At 51.3% G+C, this 20,872-nt stretch overlaps 1 protein-coding gene across 2 annotated transcripts in view; it reads left to right on the top strand.

Annotated features, from left to right (window-relative positions):
- The window catches only part of FARP1 (FERM, ARH/RhoGEF and pleckstrin domain protein 1), a 300,177-nt gene that overhangs the window by 276,434 nt on the left and 2,871 nt on the right, over positions 1–20,872 (top strand). For both annotated transcript variants that reach the window (XM_043478278.1, XM_043478277.1), the window contains exons 17-26: positions 3,057–3,138; positions 8,206–8,443; positions 10,583–10,713; positions 14,814–14,882; positions 15,146–15,235; positions 15,886–15,968; positions 16,068–16,180; positions 16,597–16,760; positions 19,944–20,051; positions 20,435–20,586. In XM_043478278.1, coding sequence (XP_043334213.1) covers positions 3,057–3,138; positions 8,206–8,443; positions 10,583–10,713; positions 14,814–14,882; positions 15,146–15,235; positions 15,886–15,968; positions 16,068–16,180; positions 16,597–16,760; positions 19,944–20,051; positions 20,435–20,586 — 1,230 coding nt within the window. The remainder of the gene's footprint in view (positions 1–3,056; positions 3,139–8,205; positions 8,444–10,582; positions 10,714–14,813; positions 14,883–15,145; positions 15,236–15,885; positions 15,969–16,067; positions 16,181–16,596; positions 16,761–19,943; positions 20,052–20,434; positions 20,587–20,872) is intronic.

The following is a 20,872-nucleotide window of genomic DNA, read 5'->3' as shown; positions in this document are numbered from 1 at the left end:
GCTTAGTTGGTAAAGAATCTGCCTACAATGCAGGAGACCCGGATTCGATTCTTGGGTTGGGAAGATCCCCTAGAGGAGGAAATGGCAACCCACTCCAGTATTCTTGCCTGGAGAATCCCCATGGATAGAGGAGCCTGGCGGGCTACAGTCCATGGGGTCGCAAGAGTTGTATACAACTGAGTGACTAAACTGTCACATACGCTGTGGCATCTTTATATCTACCACCGTGAGGTCACTCGGGCAGTGACCTCTGAAAGTCATAAAATACAGGGCCTGGGTCAGTAACTACATAACTCATTGAGGTCATAGATGTGGTATCGTGAGTTGAAACCATGGAGACTAGAAAGGCTTGCTTAGGGAGAAGGAGAAATGAAGAGAGAGAAGATAGCCAGGGATGGGTTCTCAAAACACAGAAACAGATTAGGATTGGCCTGAAGAGGAGGGCTTGGCAAACAGGATTGAAAATGTCACCTGGAGAGAAACCAGGGGGCCAGAGAGGAGGCTTCCAGAAGCCTCGAGAGCAGGGCCAGGGCTTTTGGGACCGACCAGCCATGAGTGGATGACCAGGAGCAGCCGTGACAGTACTTCCCTTGGTGGGTTAGGTGACTCGGAGATCAGCAGCAGTCTTGAACAGAACCATTTCAGGCAGTGGCGAGAAGAGAATCCAAAGTTTAATCAAAAGAGAAGTGCATAGTAATTAAGGCCATCGGCCAGCTTGTTTGTTTTGGCGGCTAAGAGGAAGCAGAAGGATTGAGGAATTCTGCATCAGGGTGGAAAAGAATGGAATAGGCTGTCTAGAGGACAGCCCTTCTAGAAAAAAGATACAGATGGACTCATTGGTAAAGTAGAAGGAGACACAGACGCAGAGAACAAGTGTAAGGACACCAGGGCAGAGAGAGAGAGGGTGGGATGAATTGGGAAATTGGGACTGACATATATGACACTACTGTGTATAAAATAGGTAACCGCTAAGAACCTGCTGCCAAGCACAGGAAACTCTGGTCAGTGCTGGGTGGTGACCTAAAAGGAAGGGAATCCCAAAAAAAGAGGGGATGTGTTTATACGTGTGACTGATTTACTCTGGTGTGCAGTGGAAACTAACACAGCATTGCAAAGCAACTGTGCTCCGACAAATATTAATCAAAAAAAGAGAAAGCCGCAGAAGACCCTGGCAGGGGCTGGGACCCTCACGGGTACCCTCGCTCCTTTTATTTTACCGAAGCTTTAATTCCCTGATGGGTCTGGTTGCTTGTCTCTCCTGTGATGTACTTCCCAGTCTATGCTCAGTTATAAACGGTGGAGTCCGTGGTGTTGTCACTGCTCGCTGTGGGGAGAGGGCAGCTAGGAGAGGAGCCAGCCCTCCTGTTTCTGTCTGCTCAGACTTTTCTGCCCCCTGCGTGCTAAGTCCCTTCAGGCGAGTCCGACTCCTCGTGACCCCGTGGACTGCAGCCCACCAGGCTCCTCTGTCCATTGGATGCTCCAGGCAGGAATACTGGAGTGGGTTGCCATGTCCTCTTCCAGGGGATCCTCCCAGCCCAGGGATCGAACCCACATCTCTCACATCTCGGCCATTGGCAGGTGGGTTCTTTACCACTAGCACCACCTGGAAAGCCTCATTCAGTACCTTCCTCCCTGCCCTCCTCTCCCCATCCTGAGACCCTTGTGGTGTGAGAGGTTGAGCCGGCAGTTCTGGAAACCTCTGAATGCAGAGAGGAGGGGGGTCATTCCTGCTGGTGCTGGAGGCGTAAGGCAGCAGCGCCTGTGGGTGTAAGGAAATGGCAACCCACTCCAGTACTCTTGCCTAGAAAACTCCATGGATGGAGGAGCCTGGTGGACTACAGTCCGTGGGGTCCCAGAGAGTCGGACACGACTGAGCGACTTCACTTCACACTCGGGTTGCAGGTATTTTATTCCACCCTGAGCACGTCTCACCTCCCTGCCCAGATTTTTTACCTTTTTTTTTTCATTTTTAGTTTGTCCCTTTTTCTTAAATTGGCTTCTGGCTATCCTGAACAGTTGGTTTGAAGATATTAGCCAGGTTCGTTGTTGAAAAATCATGTTTTAATTTTCTCTGGGCGATTCAGCGGGTTAATTGGCAGATATGCACAGGTGTGGTGGCTAGAAGTGTATAGGCTGGGTACCTGGGCTTGGGTCCCAGCTCCAGCCTTGTGATCACTGACATTAGACACGTTGCTTCGTTTCTTTGTGCCTCAGTATTTAGCTGTTTAAAGGGGGTGATGGTGGTACCTGGTCACAAGGCTGCCAAGAGGATTCAGTGATTGGTCAGTGCTCAGTAACCGAAGCTGCCATTATTAATATTCCCTTACTCACTGCTGTTTAAGCCCCTAGATTATCAATACTGGATACAGCCTAGAGCCAAAGGGAAATTAATATATGCCCAGATGCTCCGTTCAAAACACCCATATCTTTGTCATTCATCACCCAGCAATGTCAGGGGGACCCCTGACCCATCTCAGTAGCTGGGACCCCATCCTGCCCTCTTCTGGGTCGTTCTTCACATACCCACCTCCGTCAGGGGGTCTCCTGCACTCCCTCAATTATATTTTTCTCTTGCCAAGGGCCTTTCACACAGCCCTTTGTCTGCTTCAGGTAAGGACTCTTGGGAGCAGAAACCTTGATTTTTGAGGCTAAGCCTGGCTTCTTACAAGTGTCTGTTAGTCCCAGTCTGAGGGAAAGAATCAGTTTCATGAGCTTGTTCCTGCAAGTCATCTCCTCGTTGTTCTAACGCTGAGAAAATCACCCAAGCGTGGATGGAAAAAGAAATGTAAAATGAGATCAGATTAAAGTGAACACAAAGTAGCTCTTACCTGCTACTTTTCAGAGCAAAAATGGAATGAATTCTTTGTCTGCAGAAGTAGTGGGGTCATTTTGAAGTCCCTTCTAGCGCTGATGTCCTGTGGCACACACAGAAAGGAGAGTAGTTAGGTTAGCGGAGAGGAAGACGTGAAGGTTGATGGTTTGTCATCTGGGGCTTGCACGTTGATCCGGTCATGTTTTCACTGCTAACGCTTTGGTTTCCAACCCTTTGCTCCCAGGGAAGGCCGCTCGAATGCCCACATCAGAGGAGATTACCAAAGAATCGGAGACGTGATGCTGAAGAACATTCAGGGGATGAAGGTGAGTTGCTGGTGGGGAGGTGAGGTGGGGGCGGGGCTCCCCTGGGAAGACAACTCAGACTGTGATCCCCGCCTGTGATTCGCATCTGCATATAGCAGAGCTTTGGGGGAACTCCTGCCTCGTCTGGATAATTTTATTTGGCTGCATAAAAGAAAATCCAGTCATTCTGGGGAAGGCATTTTCAGTACTTTTCCAAAGCTCTGTGTTGTAACCAGAACAACAGGTATTTTCTATGAGTCATTTGAAAAAAGCTGTGTAGACAAAACATTGGTTGACTGAGCATTTCACTGGTAGTCGTTTTGGCTTCTTCAACAGAAATATTGGATTCAGAGCTATGTAGGAATTCCAGGCAATTCTGTGACTTTCAGTTAGTTTATAAGGTAAATATATTTTTGACCATTAAGCAATATCTAAATGACACCAAAGAATGAAAGTCTCCCAGAATGTCGGGACAGACTGAACCAGTAGTCTGCCTCTTGTTTGAAATCTGTCCCACCCCTTAGGTCTGAAATTTTCATTTTTGCCTTTCGTTCGAATCCATTAGTAATTCCTTTAAAAGTGGAATGTTTTAACTCACACAATTTATCTTTCAAATATGAATATTTCTGTGTGTGTGTGTGTGTTAGTCACTCAGTTGTGTCTGACTCTTTGCGACCCCATGAACTGTAGCCCGCCAGGCTCCTCTGTCCATGGAATTCTCCAGGCAAGAATACTGGGGTATGTAGCCAAATCAACCCTGAATATGCATTGGAGGGACTGATGCTGAAGTTGAAGCTCCAGTGCTTTGGCTACTTGATGCAAAGAACTGACTCGCTGGGAAAGACTGTGATGCTTGGAAAGACTGAGGGCAGGAGGAGAAGGGGGAGACAGAGGATGAGATGGTTGGATGGCATCACCAACTCAATGGACATGAGTTTAAGCAAGCTCCAGGAGATAGTGAAGGACAGGGAATCCTGGAGTGCTGCAGTCCATGGGGTCACAAAGACTGCGTCCATGGGTCAGACACAACTGAGTGAACAACAACATTCATTCCCTTCTCCAGGGGATCTTCCCAACCCAGGGATCAAACCTGGGTGTCCTGAGTTACAGGTAGATTCTTTACTGTCTGAGCCACCAAGGAAGCCTGAATATGTTTATACTTAACATTTTAAAGCAATCTTCCTATATCTCAACCTCCAAAGCCTGTCTAACAACCTTAACTAATAACTAAGCTTGTTGTTGTTGTTTAATCACTTCGCTAAGTTGTGTCTGACTCTGCGACCTCTGTCCATGGGATTTCCCAGGCAAGAATACTGGAATGGGTTGCCATTTCCTTCTCTAGGGGTTCTTCCCAACTGAGGGATCAAACCTGCGTTTCCTGCATTGCAGGCAAAATCTACCCACTAAAGAAGGCGGCAGGTTGCTTGTCCCGTCACCATTTCAGTCCATCCAACCATCCTTCTGTCTGTCTATATCTACCATCCATCCATACTAGCTGAGAGCCTATAATGTCAAAAGCACTGGTAGAGTTACAGTTATTGTTGAGTTTTTAAAGTGTCCCACCCCCTCGGGGATAGCCCCGAGTGCTCCCTGTTTACCAGCTCCCCTTGCGACCCTCCCACAGAAGGGTGCCCTTGCTTAGACATCCATGCTCCTCTCCAGTCACCTAGCATCTAAAACCTCCTAAAAATAGACCCGATTTCCGCCCAAGGCAGTTCTTCCCCCTCCGTCTAGTGAGCTGGCATTTTTGCATTTAGTCGGCTTCCTCGGTTGTGCTGGCATTTTAATTACTGTGCCAACGCCACAAGCATTTATGGCGCGGAACTCTGTGCACACAAAATAAAAATAGATGGGGAGGCTTAGACTCTGGCAGCGTTTTAGAGAAATTGGTTTTACTTTTATTTTTATTTTTTATTGTGGCTGTTATTGTCGGTTATAGGGGATTTCTATAGAGCATGGAGGGGAGCAGCAGAAGGTTCTAGAGAAGTGCCAGTGTTGGCACTTCTGTCTGCAGTGCTTTGCATGGGCTCCAGCTTGCAGCCTTTCCTGCCCATCCCCCTGCCCCGGCGTCCACCTGCACACGTGCAGATGTTCAACAGGGCTGGGGACATCACTGGCTTCTGTCCCCAGACCCTCCGCACGGGATGAGCGAGCCGGCCAGGGCTCCAATCCTGCCTAAAAGTCAGAGGCACCCAGTGGTAATCTCTCACCCGGGCGGAAATGTTCTACTGGAAGCATCAGCATTTCGCCATCCACACGTACAGAGGAAGCCCTCACCTTGCACCTTGACCCTTCCCCTGTGACCTTCTCCCCAGGCCTGGCCACCTCCTGCCCCCTCTCCGTGTTCATTTCCTAGCACTTCCCTCCCTCTGGCTCTCAGCTCTCTCCCCCATGACTCACCAGCTACCTCTTATCCTCCCCAGCCACCATTTACATCACAGCCACCCTGATGAGGCTCCAAAGCTGCCTTGTGTCTCTGTGGTTTAGAGAATACAGTCCAAACTCGAAAGCCTTCCCTGGACAGTTTTGCCAGGTCCCTTACCCCTCCACCCACTCTACCCCATTGTTCATATTCTCCTCTGTGCTCCAGGGACCTTGCACCCACCTCTCCAGGTACTCAGAACCTTGCAAGACCCTGAGCGGGATGCCTGCAGTGGTTCGTCTACTCATTACTGCAGGCGGGCAGCAGGCCTCCTGGAGGTGCCGACTGTGTGTTTTGGGCCCTGAGTATGTAGTGACAGGATGGACACTCTCAAAAAAAGGGATTGCACGTGTGCGAACACTGCATAGAGCTCCATGCACGCACACCCATGCACACACACTGACATATGCACACACACAAGTGAGGGTGTGTATAACTGGCTGAATCCAAATAAACGCTGGACTGTCCCAGTGTCAGCGTCCTGGTTGGGCTCCAGTGCTGTAGTTAGACAAGATGTGAGCAGGAGGGGAGGCCAGGGAAAGGATGCATAAGACCCCCTGGACTTGTGTTTGCAACTTCTGTGAATCTATATGGGGCTTCCCTGGTGGCTCAGCGGTGAAGAATCCACCTGCAATGCAGGAGACACAGTTTTGATCCCTGGGTTGGGAAGATCCCCTGGAGGAGGAAATGGCAACTCACTCTAGTATTCTTGCCTGGAGAATCTCATGGAGGGAGGAGCCTGGCGGGCTACAGTCCATGGGATTGCAAAGAGTGGGACATGAATGAAGCAGCTCAGCACAGCACGCATGAATCTATATGTCTATATTTTTTAAATCACCAAATAAACTCAACAGGGAGACCACATGATAATGGCTAAGGGGGACAGGAGGTCCAGGAGGAGGAGGAGTCACTAACTCAGCCTGGAGAGCAGGGAAAGCCTCAGAGCTGAGCCTGAAGGGGGCCCTTAGGAGCAGAGTGCCCTGTGCCATGGCTCTGGGTGCGAGAGCCTGGCATATTCAAGGGCAGGTTGTTCAGTAGGTGCCTGGAGTGAGTAGCAGGAAGCCACAATCGGGGGGCAGGAGAGATCACTGATCAGGGCTCCATGCACCCTGCCGAGGACTCTGGAGGTTGTCCTGAGATGGTGGGAGTTCTTGGCATATCCCAAGAAAGAGGCAGTGTGCTCGACTGCATTGGTGGAAGTTCCTTTTGGGGGCACTCGAAAGTTGGGGGCAGAAGTAGAGGCAGAGACCCCGATGGAGACACCCTGGCAGTGGCCAGAACAAGGGCAGTGACCACTGGGCGACGCCAGGAACAGGCTTGCAGTCTGCAGGAGGTAGAATTGGTAGGTCTTGGCGAAGGACTGGAATCTTCTCCCAGTTTTTCTGAGTTGAGTAACAGGTGGCAGCACCCATCCTGGGGTGAGAGGATTGGGGGGCAGCCTCAGTTGTAGTAGGGTGGGGGGAGTGGGGGGGGGGTTGATGTCTGGACTCCTGGATTTCCAGCTCTTTGTGGGGTATGGGAATGGAGATGCCAGGATTGGGAACCTAGCTGTTCTGGGAGTCGGCACACAGACAGTGAGCCTGCTTCTGGGAACGAGGGGGAAGACAAGGACAATAGCTGCCATGAGAAGTTAATCCCTTCTCGAATGCTCTATCAGACTTCTTACCCTGCAGGTGTCTCCACCACCACCGGTTAAAGGAAAACAATATTCAGCAGCAGTCGTTAAGGATGGTAGAGAAGACTTAGTTCAGGACCTTTGCAGTAGGTGCGGGGACACTGCAGGAGAGCTTTACAGTGGGGGAGAGACTGGGTTCAGCTGTCAGTGCAGTGGGGATCTCCAGCCAAGGATCAGGGCCAGGCTCAGAGGGTGTAAAAGTACTCGGAGGAAACATCAGGGTCGTGAGGGGGAATTCTAGCTGAACCAACCTAATAGGATTCTTAGGTGAAGACATCCCCTGGTGGGCAGTGGCAGATGGAGACCCCCAATGTCAAGGGTGGAGGGTTCTGGTTGAACTGACTTATAACAGGATTCTAAAACTGAATGGTACAAGGAAGTGTACAGCCAGGTCTGGGAGAAGGTTCAGGAGCCTGACAAAAGTTTGCCCAAGCACAGGATCTCGGTCAGACCCCAGTAGAGAAGGACCAAGGCTTGTCATTCCCATCCGCTCCCCAGAATCCAGCAGAGCAGGTGTCTCACAGCAGATGCTCAGTTATTACATGAGCGAAGGGGAGGGAGCCAAACAGAAATGTGTACTTTTCACTATGTGACGTTTATTGAGTGGCCCTGGCCTCTTTGGCATTTTTTTTTTTTTTTTTTTGACATTTAGTAGGAGAAAACCCCAAGCCCCCTGAAGGCACTCCCATTCATTTATTTCCCCTGAGTTTCACCAGTCTTGTTTTAAAAGGACACTTACATCTCTAGTGTTCCATATACATCTCAAATATTTTATGATCCCTGTGTGTTTTAAACTGCTCTGTGCTTTTATAGAGCTTTTTTATGTCATCCTGAGAACTTAGTGAAGTAGTAAAAGAATGAGATTGAACAAGTGGGATGACATAATGAAAGCAAAGGTGATGCCTTGGGAGGGTCACGTGGCGGACCACGTGGCTGAGCCAGACTCCGCCCCTCTCCCCGGCCCCGCCCCCTCCCACGTCTCCGCCACCAGCAACTGGCCGCGCACTTGTGGAAGCACAGCGAAGCGCTGGAGGCGCTGGAGACGGGCATCCGGGGCTCCCGGCGGCTGGAGGGCTTGTGCCGAGACTTCGAGCTGCAGAAGGTGTGCTACTTGCCGCTCAACACCTTCCTCCTGCGCCCGCTGCACCGGCTCATGCACTACAAGCAGGTCCTGGAGCGACTGTGCAAACACTACCCGCCCAGCCACACCGACTTCAGGGACTGCCGAGGTGAGTGGGGGTGTGTGTGTTGGGGGCGGGGAGGGGGAGGTGTCTGGGATTGTGTCCCAAGCCTGGCAGACACGCTCTGTAGAACCTGGTCCGATATTTCCTGTTCCCTCTTGGTCTGTCCTGTCAAGAAGGCAGTAATGACTCGCTTCTCTTCTCCATCCTTTTGCCTGCGTTTTCTCCTTCCATCCTGGGTGGTTTAGTGCAAAGAACCCTGGAGAAGCTCCACTGAGAGTCAGTCCCTTCCAAAAAGCTTCCATTCACCTGCATGGTAGAAGCTCATCACTTTCCCCTTGGGTGGGCCACCAGAAACGGTTGGTAACACTACTGCTCCTTGCTGCTGGGCATTCGTGAGGTCGGGCATTCGTGAGGTCACCACACTGAGCATTTCAGGTGTATCAGCTCTCAGTCTTCAAGAAATGCCTACAAGATAATGGTGAGCTCATTTTACATATGGGGACCGCTGAGACCAGAGAGGTTAAGGAACCTTCCCAGAGACACACAGCTACAAAGTAAATGACTTGTAACCTAAACCCAGAACCCACATTCGTGACCATCCTTCCCTACCAGCTAATGATGATGATATTACTCACTGTCCCTCCCTCAGCACCTGGGCCGGCTACTGTGCCAGGTATCTTTCTAACATTAACACCTTTACTTCTTTAACAACCCCATGAGAGAAGGGTTGTTATCTCACTTTATAGATAAGAAAACAGAGGCTTCAGAGGGGGTAAAGGATTTGTGAGTGTCGCTCAGCCTGCCAAAGATGGGAGTTGACACTATAGACCATGCTTGTCCCACTGTCACACATCTTTTTGAACTTACCTCCTCTTCTCGTGTTGTTTGTGGTCTGTTACTGTCTGCACTCCCTGGCCTGGACTGGTAGCTCTTGGGGGCTTGTAGCCCTTGTAGCTCTTGGGGCCAGGACACTCTTCAGCCAGTCTGTACACAGTGCTCCCTCCCCGGGTGGTTCTTGACAGATTACGAGACTTTGCACACCCGTTAGTATGTCAGGATCTGGGTCTCTTGTCTAAAGCATGTAAACTTAATCTTGGTTTTTAGAAAGGCAACCCAAGGGAAGATTTGGTAGAGTAATGAAGACATTGTTCCCTGGTAGCTCAGTTGGTAAAGAATCTGCCTGCAGTGCAGGAGACCTGGGTTCGATCCCTGGGTCAGGAAGATCCCCTGGAGAAGGAAATGGCAACCCACTCCAGAGTTCCTGCCTGGAGAATCCCATGGACAGAGGAGCCTGGCGGGCCACAGTCCATGGGGTTGCAAGCGTCAGACACAATTTAGTGACTAAACCACCAATACCACCACCAATGAAGATATCGGTAGTTCATGCAACGGGAATAGAAATGGCTCGAGACATGGTCTTGACTTGCTGTAGACGGCAGTCTTTAAAACAAACCATGCGGCCTCAGGCCTTGGCATATTCTATTCCTTCCGCTTGGATGCCCCAGCACCTCCTGGTCCTTTCCCTGGCAGAATCCTCCTCCTCCTCTAAGGCTCAGTCTGTGCCTGACCCTCGAGGCCCTAACCCTGAGAGCCCATCAGTGTAGGGGAGATGTGCCCAATATTGGGAAATTTAGTTGCAGTTTTCTTTGCAGCCATCTTGGTAAACACTATAAATGAGTGCAGAAGGAAAAACCAGGACATGCTGGAATGTTTGCTGCCCAAAAGTGTTACACTATCAGTTAGACCCTTTGCCAGAAAGATCTCTTCTTCGCCTGGGATTTTTCTGTGGCCTCTTTGCTCACTCTGCTCTGTTCTTTCCAGCTAACAGGAGAAAAATCTCTGTCCTGGGGACAAAATTCCAGGCACTCTTACCCCTCGCTGCTGCCCTTCTTTGCCAACAAGTAATTCTAACTGAAGGACAGCTGTCCACCACCGACCTATGAAGGGGGCATTGATGTTTTCAAGATGGTTTGCAGGAAACTTAAAGCAAGCAAATCAATACATAAAGTCCATCACTTAGTTTTTATTATTGAGAAATAGTGGTGTCTTCCCTAGAAGAAAGGCTTCTAACATAGTTCAGCCACCAGAGGATATTACCCTGGAGAAATAAGCTTCAAGATGTAGGGGGAAATGACCCTTGTCAGCCGTGAATGCTGCAGCTTTTGTGTCTGTTTCCCTCCTCAGCTGCTTTGGCAGAGATCACGGAAATGGTGGCCCAGCTTCATGGTACGATGATTAAGATGGAGAATTTCCAGAAGTTGCATGAACTCAAGAAAGATTTGATTGGCGTTGACAATCTTGTGATCCCAGGAAGGGTAAGTTCTCTCTGCACACTCTGGAGATGAAACCAGAAAGACTTGTGTGCGCTGTCGCTTTAGTTGTGTCTGACTCTTTGCAACCCCATGGACTACAGCCCACCAGGCTCCTGTCCATGGGATTCTCCAGGCATGAATACTGGAGTGGGTTGCCACGTCCTCCTCCAGGGGATCTTCCCCACCCAGGGATCAAACCCGTGTCTCTTATGTCTCCTGCATTGGCAGCTGGACTCTTGACCACTAGCGCCACCTGGGAAGCCCCAAGAAAGACTTGCAGTGACTTACATTGGAGCGTTTTGATTATGGACACCCCAAAATTAAAATACGCTCCTTCTGAAGAGGCTTTCTTCCCCACCTGGGGAGACAACTGGGAAAATGCCTTGAATATTACAGTGGCAATTCAGAAATTTTGGGTCAGAAGAAGATAGATGAATCCTTTGACTTCATATTCTGCTTTTTCTCCTTATTGGCTGATGTGCTTATTTACTTTCTCCCCCACCATATTCTGAGAGGCTTTGAGATTGCTTGTTTAAAAAAAAAAAAATTAGGTAAATGAAGATGGAAGAAAAGGAAAAAAATTTTTAAAGAATTGGGTAAAGGACTTCCCTGGTGGTCCAGGGGTTATAAGATCCCACATGCCTTGTGGTGGCCCCCCCACAAAAAAAAATTGAGTGAAGGGGCAATAGAAAGCAGAGAAGAAGTTAGTGCACGGAAGTGTGCTATAAATTCCCATGTAAGTGGGAAAGTTAGAAATTAAAACTGTAGCCAGAACACTGTTCTGGGAGAGATACACATTCACTTATGCTATTTAACCTTTACTTCCCCATGGGGCTTCCCCGGTGGCTCAGGCAGTAAAGAATCTGCCTGCAATGCAGGAGACCCGGGTTTGATCCCTGGGTCAGGAAGATCCCCTGGAGAAGGAAATGACAACCCACTCCAGTATTCTTGGAGGACTCCATGGACCATGGAGTCACAAGGAGTCAGACACAACTGAGTGACTTAACACTTCCACTTTCTCCATGCACTTGACAGGTAGGACATTCACAGTAAAGGACCTCAATATCAAACATGCTCCCTCCAGGCCACTGGGCATTTTAAACATACAGGGTAGCCTGCCTCTTTCTAACTCTCTTCCTGGGAAATAGTCATTGACCAGGAATTAAAAATAGTAGCTCCATCTCATCAAATCTCTATATGGGAACTTTTCTACCAGCTCCCCTGTCTCAAACTACACCTAACCCAGGTTCAGAAGGGCATTTGTAGCTTCTTTGATCCGTCATATACCTACCTTAAACTTCAGGCAAGTATCCCTCATCTTTTTGGGTATTGGGTCTTTCTGTTGGGAAGCCTAATTACAAAGCTGAGCAGAGTATCGGCTATAAAACTTCAGAAGAGTTATGTGCTAACTGTCAGCTGGAAATTAAAGCTGGGACTTGACTTTAGCTCTACTGGTGAGAAAATTCTGCCAGGACTCAGCACATCACAACCCGTGTTCACCCATCCATGCAGAAGCCTTTAAAGCCTTGCAGAATCAGTATAATTTTCTCTTAACTTCGGATGTTATAAAATATTTAACATATTATATGCTACGCGGCAAACAGAGCATCTGTAAGGAACTTCTTTTGAGAAATCATTTCCACGGTGCTGTGAAAAGAGCAGTGGATTGGAGTAGGGGGCCCTGGGTTCACTTTCTGGCTCCAGCAGAACTGGGCTGTCTCGCCTCCTGGAGTGTTCCTTTCATTCTGTAACATGGGGACCATACTTTCTCTGTCATAGGTTGTGTGTTCATAATAGTCACTCGGTCCAACTCTTTGTGACCCTATGGACTGTAGCCTGCCAGGCTCCTCTATCCATGGGATTCTCCAGGCAAGAATAGTGGAGTGGGTTGCCATTTCTTTCTCCAAATGACCACAGCCTGGTGTTAATCATATGGATCCAGCCCAGAATTGCGAGAGTTTTCCTTTTGGTAGACGAGAGGTTAAGTTTTTGATTGAGACATAGCTCATCACTCAGATTGAGTTTGAGTGACCCCAAAAGAACATTTAAATCTATGGCCAGGGTCAGAGCAGGTATTATTAATTGGCCAGCTGAGAGGAATATCAATCGTGACTGACTGAACATGACTTATCATTTTCCCTTTAAAGTAAATTTCCTCAGAGCCAACCAATTAGAACTTTGGAGCACAGAAATTCATCAAGGTAACCCAGAAATACTGGACACAGTTAGTTGGCAACAAACCCAACAGTTGGATTGATTTCTAAAACTAGCATAGGATCATGCCTGTGATAGAAAAACATTTGATTCCTATGCAAAGGTCTAAGAAGGTTATATGGATCAAATGAGATTTAATCAGCAAAACTAACATAGTAAATATATTTCTCTTCTCCCACCTCCATTCATTTGAAAAGACTACATATACACTTGTTATAATGTAACTGAGTACGCAGCACAGCGGGCTTCCCAGGGGGCTCAGCTGGTAAAGAATCCGCCCGCAGTGCGGGAGACCTGGGTTCGATCCCTGGGTTGGGAAGATCCCCTGGAGAAGGGGAAGGCTACCCACTCCAGTACTTTGGCCTGGAGAATTCCATGGCCTGTATGGTTCATGGGGTCGCAGAGAGTCGGACACAACTGAGCGACTTTCACGTTCACTTGCACACTACAGCATTGTACAGGGCGCCAAATTGTCTCCCCATACGTGGGCTCCATCACCCACCAGCTGACCAGGTGTGGGCAAGTTCCTTATTCATTTTGCTCCTCAGTTTCCTTATCTGAAAAATGGGGATGAATTTACAGGCTTGTGCATGGACCTAATATAAGCAGCCAGCACATGTCAGGCACACTCCGTGTGCTAATAAATCATCACTGATGAAGCTGAAGTCAGAACTGGGGTGCTGGGTACACACTGCAGGACCTGCCTTTATCTCTGTTCTTTTGTGGATCAACCAGCTTCACGGCCCCTCAGTGTTTTGAGTCAACCCTGACGGAAATGGGAAAGAGGGACCCGAGGCCCTCAGAGGGCCAAGTTCTAAGGTGGGCTGTTCCACACACCAAGGCTAATTGATTATCTTTTTAAAATCATAGAAATAAACTGATGAGTGGAAAGACAGCTCCAGTAGGTTGGTCTACATGTGGAATTTGAAAAATTGAGATTTACAGCTGATGTTCACGCTCCCTGCAGTCTTAATTCCTGACACAGCTTCCGGGCATAATCCTGCTGCCTTCTTGGTGGGGGTCAGGCTGAAATGTCACGTCCTGGAAACAGGATTTCTTCCGAGGCAAAAGACCCCAGCACAGTCTGGCCTGAGCCAGGCCCTGGGGTGTGTTTTCTGCCCTAGGCATTGTGTGCCCAAAGAGTCCTTCCAGGAGTGCAGTGGGGGTTCATTTGGTTAAAACTCAGAGGCCTGGACATTGTGAAGTTTGTTCCAGAAGGAAGCCGATTGAGCTTAAGGATATTAGGGGCCTTTTCTTTTTCTCCTATTTCACAGGGGTTTGGGGGGGGGGGGTTGTTTTGTTTTTAATACTTTTTTAAAATTTATTTTGTTTTTAATATTTTTTATTTTTTACTGATTTATTTAGCTGAGCCAGGTCTTAGTTGCAGCTTGCAGGATCTTTGTTCTTCCTTGCTTGTGGCTCTTTAATTCTAGAACACAGTTACTAGTTTTCGATAACCAGTGTTTTAGTGGTGAAGAAGATCCCTCTACTCATAGTTGTCGCCTATGGCGTATCTCTCATCCTTGGCCCCCTGTTGCCCCGTTGTATCCCTCCTGGGTCCTTGGTCACCTCTTTGCAGCGGAAGCCCGCAGGAACTGGGGGCAGAGTGCACAGTGACTGGTCCCAGTATGAAGCTGCCCGTAGACCTCTGACCGCCAGCTCCCCATCTGGTACTGGAGCTGAAGTTAGCCTCGGCCTTGCAGGTTGCTGGGAAGGGGAAGTGCTGAGAGGCAGCACAGCTGGGCATTCAGTAAACAGGGGCTGTGATCGCTACAATCTTTAGCGTGAAAGGGACCGCGGTGGGTGGAAGCATCTCACGTGGCTGTTGAATCTGCGCGGACACGGGTTTGCAGGCTCCGAGCCAACGCGTGGGTGTGTCTTCTCCTCAGGAATTCATCCGCCTGGGCAGCCTCAGCAAGCTCTCCGGGAAGGGGCTCCAGCAGCGCATGTTCTTCCTGGTAAGTGGTGAGAGCAGGGTTGTCTGTCCTCACCACGATCGGTGACACGTGGGCCTGTTGAACTGGCAAGGGGCACGGGGCTGGGCGTCAGCCACCCCAGAGCGGGCATACATGGGAGGCAGGAAGAGCAGTCAGAGCTGCTCAGGTCTGTTAAGGTCCACGGATTTTCACGCAGCGTTCTGAAAATATATCGGTTGTTTCTGCCCTTGTTGGTTTCATACGGGGCCCATTCGTCTCAGCCACTCTTGTCCTCGTTCCTCTAGTTCAACGACGTCTTACTGTACACGAGCCGGGGGCTGACGGCTTCGAATCAATTTAAAGTCCACGGGCAGCTCCCGCTCTATGGCATGACCGTGAGTATGCACCTGGGGCCTGGGCCGGGGGTCCTGGTCCTCTGGGCTAGGAGCCAGTGACCTCACGAGGAAGGAAGGGGCGGAGGGACTTGATGAGGAAGTGAGAGCATCACGGGCTCCGTGAAAAAACCTGGGCTAGGGCTGCCCTGGACGGGCCCTGGGACTGCACTCCTCCTGCAGGGGGGATGCACGCCCGTTCCTTCTGGAGTCGGTGCGGAGGCAAGCTGCCGAGGCCACGTGGTTTAGACGTGCCTCTTACTGCCTGGTGCCTGGCCCCAAGGCCCTGACAGGCTGTGTCCGCACCACCCACGGGGAGTAAAGACCAGGAAACCATCTTTCTCCCCAAAATGTCCCGTAGATGGGTGTCCACATTCTGTGAGCCTTGGTGGGCGAGGCAGACAAGGAGCCAGTGTCCATAGAATTCTTTCCCTGGCTTATCCCCCAGACGCTTCTCGGTGGTCAGGGAGAGGGAAGTCTATGGCTCTGTTGAGGAGAAGACAGTGCATTTTCAGTTTGCATTTACCATCCGGATTGGGATTTTTCTGACTTGGTCCCTGGGGGCTGTAGCCAGTTCAGTGAAACTTGGAAAACTCACAAAGTGTGGCCCGCCCCCTGCATGGCCGTAACTTATGACCACACTCGCCCTACAGATGGAGGAAAGTGAAGAGGAGTGGGGCGTCCCCCACTGCCTGACCCTGCGGGGCCAGCGCCAGTCCATCGTGGTGGCCGCCAGGTAACTCGGGGAGCCTGACCTTCGACCTGGGTACCCTCTTTCCCCCAACCCCCACCTCCCTGTGGCCTGAAAAAAAATCTGAGGTCATCTCTCTTCCAGTTCTCGGCCGGAGATGGACAAGTGGGTGGAGGACATACAGATGGCCATCGACTTGGCCGAGAAAAGCAGCGGCCCCGCCCCTGAGTTCCTGGCCAGCAGCCCCCCAGACAACAGTAAGTGCCCCAGGGCCCCGGAGGGATTAGCCAGGACCGGGAGGGACCGCTCTGGCTCTCGGAGGGCATCCTAGGACTGAATATCGCCTTACCGGTGCGCCTCATGTTCACGGTCTACGTTTGTGTTTTAAGCTAAACATCCAGGAACTGAACAGTTATGAGCGAGCAGAGAAATCCCCTTTTCTGGACCAGCCCTGCTGCTTGTCCGCGTCTGGAGGGTGGAGAAAATACTATGAGGGGTTCCCGGCGGAGGGGCTGGCGGGACCCCTTGACCAAGCCCAAGCCCTTGTATGACTTCCTGCCCAGGGGGTGTCTAGGCCCCCCCGGGAGCCGGAAAGTGCAGGAAAGGCCGTCCTGCACTTCATGGAGGGCAGAGATGGAAGCTCCCCTCTCGCCTCCCCCCCGACCCCCCACAGAGTCCCCCGAGGAGGCGGCGGGTGACCAGGAGTCGGAGGACGACCTCAGTGCGTCGCGCACCTCGCTGGAGCGCCAGGCCCCGCACCGCGGCAACACCATGGTGCACGTATGTTGGCACCGCAACACCAGCGTGTCCATGGTGGACTTCAGCGTGGCCGTGGAGGTAGGGGCGGGGCGGGGCCTTCTGCGCGTGTGCGGGGCTGCGACCTGGGCGGCTGCGGAACCGCTGGTCTGGGCCTCCGTCCATCCCCAGGCTGTCTGCCCGCTGATGGTTTTCTCTTGCTCCCCGGGACCTCTTCTCTCGTGGAGTCAGTCATAGGGCACAGACGGTCCGTGCAGTTTTTTTGCGTGTCGGCACCGGGAAGTCGGGGCTGGGCCACCCAAGCCCTGTGCTGGCGGCACCCTGGAGCCTCCCACCCCCGCTGAATCGGGTGCAGGGAGGCGGAGTGGTCGGAAAGCTGGGGCCAGCCAGGGCTTTAGCAGGTGTCATTCATGGGAGAACATGCGAGAAGCCTGCTTTCCGGCATGTCTGGGGCCAGGAACCTTCCAGAACTCTCCAAACCCCATTCTCTAAGCATCCCCCAGTCCAGATTCATAATCCCTAACCTTTCAGAAAACGCAAAGCCCAGGACTTAAATTACCGACATAGCCCATTTGCATCAGGAGGCTGTTTACTGGTTTTGTGGGCGCCCCTGTTTTGCTGAAGAATCAGATTCTGTGCTGTGGCCCCAGACTCCACTGCCTGGGGTGCTAGGAAGTAGAGGCACTGGGTGATCTTTCTAAAACGTGACAAATTCTGGATCTCCAGGTACGCCTGGTCCAAAAGATGTCACATAAGAGATGGTGAGCTAAGAACGGCAGTTCATTTACTTTTTGAATCAACAGTACTGGGACTGTGCCTAAGGTTTCATGATGGACGTGCTTAGTTGCTCAATCATGTCTGACTCTTCGCAACCCTGTGGATGGTAGCCTGCCAGGCTCCTCTGTCCATGGGGATTCTCCAGGCAAGAATACTGGAGTGGGTTGCCATGCCCTCCTCCAGGGGATTCTTCCAACCCATGGATGGAACCCAGGGGTCTGCCGCATTGCAGGCGAATTCTTTACTATTGAGCCACCAGGGAAGCCGCCTATCTTGATGGATAGGGTTGTCTGAGATGATTCTCTGGCAGTGACTGTCAGTTCCAGACGAGTGCTTTTATTGAGTTTCCCTGCTACGGATGTTTTTAAAACCCATGCTTCCCTTCTCAAAACATACACAGGGGACTCTGTGCCCACTGTCCCTGGCCTTTGCATGGGCTGGGCTATCACTGAACAACCACCCACCGCCCCGCCGACCCCCGGAGAGGAGGGGGCTCTCTCTTCCCAAGAAAATACCCATCCTCCTCCCTCCCTTCACACTTCGACTGCATCTGTTGGCAGAGCTTGCCAACCAGAGATTTCCTCCAGGGAACAGGGATGTTTCCAACAAGGAGGGAGCAGGGAAGAACCAGTGATCTTCTCTGAAGAGATACCTGATCAGATCTGCTGTCCAGGCGAGGCCAGGGGGAAGGGCCGTGCCGTGCAGGAGAGATCATCTTTGCCTCACTTTATGCTCGCCTTCACAATGTGTAGTCAGGGCCGTAGAGAATTCGGTAAGAAACCGCCTCTTTAATCCCTGGAGGCACAGAGGACACCGCCCAGACACAGCCCTCTGGGTGCGTCAGCCTTGTGAAGCCCTGTGTGCGCAGGGTCGGCCGAGTGGCAGAGCCGGTCAGTACGTGGTGACCACAGCCCAAACCCTGCCTGCCTCCTGCCTGGTTCTAGCCCGTCAGCGAAGAACGGGGGTTTCCATTTTTGAGTGGTTACTATAGAGATCCAAATACTTGCTGTGTGATCCTTGGAGGAAGAATCTGCTGAGGGCTGCAGCCCGTGGGAGTGAGCCCCGGGCCAGTGTGGTTTTACGGTGGCAGTTCCAAAGACAACCACAGCCAAGAGAAAGGTTTTTTTGGACTTTGTCTGGAAGAAGTTATTGGATTCAGTATAAAAAAATAAGCAGCATGAGGAAAGGAAAATGTGCTAATCTCCTTCCTCCACAGGGAGGCTTGCATGCAATCTTAACGCTGTTCAGAAGCATCAAAGCACCACTTGGTTGCCGCTTTCACCTGCTGAAACTCTCACCAGTGGGCGAGCGGCAGCCAGAAGGGGTGATGGCACACAGTCTGCAGCGCCCCTGGCCACGGGCGACAGCTCTGCTTCCTTCCTTCTCTCAGCCTAACACCCTGTTTCCCCATCAGACTGCAGGCAACCTGTCGTCAGAGCCATTTAAACTCTTCTCATAGGGGCGTTAATTAAGAGTACCTGTTTGAGTAAATACAGAAAAGCCCCAGAGGGAGAGAGTACAGTAGACAGGTATAATTGTATATATGTTTTTTATTGTGGTGAGTTTGCCCATTTCACCATTTTGAAGTGAACGATTTAGTGGCGGTGATAACAAAGGCTGTGCAATCATCACTGTCCACTTCTCTTTTCGTTGAGTCTTCCTGGGAAGGAGCTGCTGGCTCGTCAGAGTCGTGGAGGTGCCTTCTCGGGGTCCTCTGAGAGGTGACACGGGGCCTTTGGAGGGAGGGCTCCCCTGGGAGTTCAGGAATGCCTGGCCCCACCAGTGCTGAGCAGGCCAAGGACTGGGCCAGGAGGCACTGCACTGAAATGTTCCAGCCACGGCCACCAGGTGGCGCTCAGGAGCTGCTGGCTGGCCTGGGGCTCCCGCGAGCTTAGAATGGACGGGGAGGGGTCCTTTCTCAGAGATGCTGTAACAAGCACTGCCAACAGGTTTGTCCTGGAGGTCAGAGGTCTAGACATCAGTGTGGCTAGGGGTGCAGGCTCCCTTTGAAGCCTGTGTGGCAGGAAGCTTCCTTACCTCCCCGGCTTCTGTAGTTGAGTGCCAGCCTTGGCATTTTTTGGGTTGTAGACACATCACTTGAGGCAGTCTCAGTCCACACAGGCACCGTCCTCTCCTCCTCCTGAGGATGTCAGCTGTAGTGGGTACAGGCCCAGCTTTAGCTCCAGGATGGTTTCCTCCTCATTCTACATCTGATGACCATATTTTCCTGTAAGGTCCCAGTGGGAGGTACCGGAGAGGGGAGTTAGGGCTTCAAGATATTATTGGAGGACATCATTCAACCAGAGACAGGAAAGTTAAACCAGGTTCACACAGTCACTCTCCCAAGGGTTTCGCCCCCTACCAGGGAGAAAGGTCGTTTTCGTAAGTCGTCCTCAGGAAGCCCATTCACAGGGTCACAGCCCCGCCTGTGGATCCAGAGCGGGGGCACCCCCACCTCTGCTCCTTCCAGGCCTCCCTGTCTTCCAGAATCAGCTGTCTGGGAACCTGCTGAGGAAATTCAAAAACAGCAACGGGTGGCAGAAGCTGTGGGTGGTCTTCACGAACTTCTGCCTCTTCTTCTACAAATCACACCAGGTAGGTGGCTGGGGTGGGTGCTGAAGGACCCTCCCCCAGCACCCTCTGTTCTTGGGAGACAGGCAGCTTTCCTCTGGAAGGATGTAGAACTTGAGCCGCCCAGCCAAGCTATGCAAAGGTACAGCCATCAGAGGCCCCTCAGGTCCAAGTGGAGGCTGACGTTTACCTATTTGCTGAAGGGTGGCTTCCACCTTGAAAGGGGCCATCTGTCTGCTGGCTGGACAAGGGAGGGAGGATGGCTTTAACAGGTGGCTGACACGCTGGTGTCCAGCTAATCCATCCAGGCTAGGACCTCTCAGCTAAGACTGACCACGGTGGGGTGACGGCTGCAGGCTCCACGCCTGCAGCCGCCTCACCCCCTCTGCTCCGTGCCCTCTTTCCAGGACAATCACCCCCTTGCCAGCCTGCCTCTGCTTGGCTACTCGCTCACCATCCCCTCAGAGTCCGAGGACATCCACAAAGACTACGTGTTCAAGCTGCATTTCAAGTCCCATGTGTACTACTTCAGGGCCGAAAGCGAATACACGTTTGAAAGGTGAGTGTGCCCGGGCACCTGCAGAGAAAGGACGCTCTTCTGAGCCGTGGGCTGCCTCCCAAGCGAGTGAGCAGAGAGGCCATCCTAGCAGCAGCTGCCTGCAGCCTGGACTCCTGCTTCCTTCTGGAATGGGCTTGTCGTTCTAACCCTGCCGCTTGCTTAAAATGGAAGTATTTCCTAAGATCTGGGTTCCCTCTGCCCAATGCGAGGATCCACCTGTTTTCCTGGGATAAAGGAAACGTGACTTTCCCTGGAGACATCAGCCCTTAACCTGGACGCTAGTTCC

This window comes from Cervus canadensis, chromosome 9, assembly GCF_019320065.1.
Source record: "Cervus canadensis isolate Bull #8, Minnesota chromosome 9, ASM1932006v1, whole genome shotgun sequence".
In the NCBI taxonomy this organism is placed as follows: Eukaryota; Metazoa; Chordata; class Mammalia; order Artiodactyla; family Cervidae; genus Cervus; species Cervus canadensis.
This window is presented reverse-complemented; position numbering and strand designations above follow the sequence as displayed.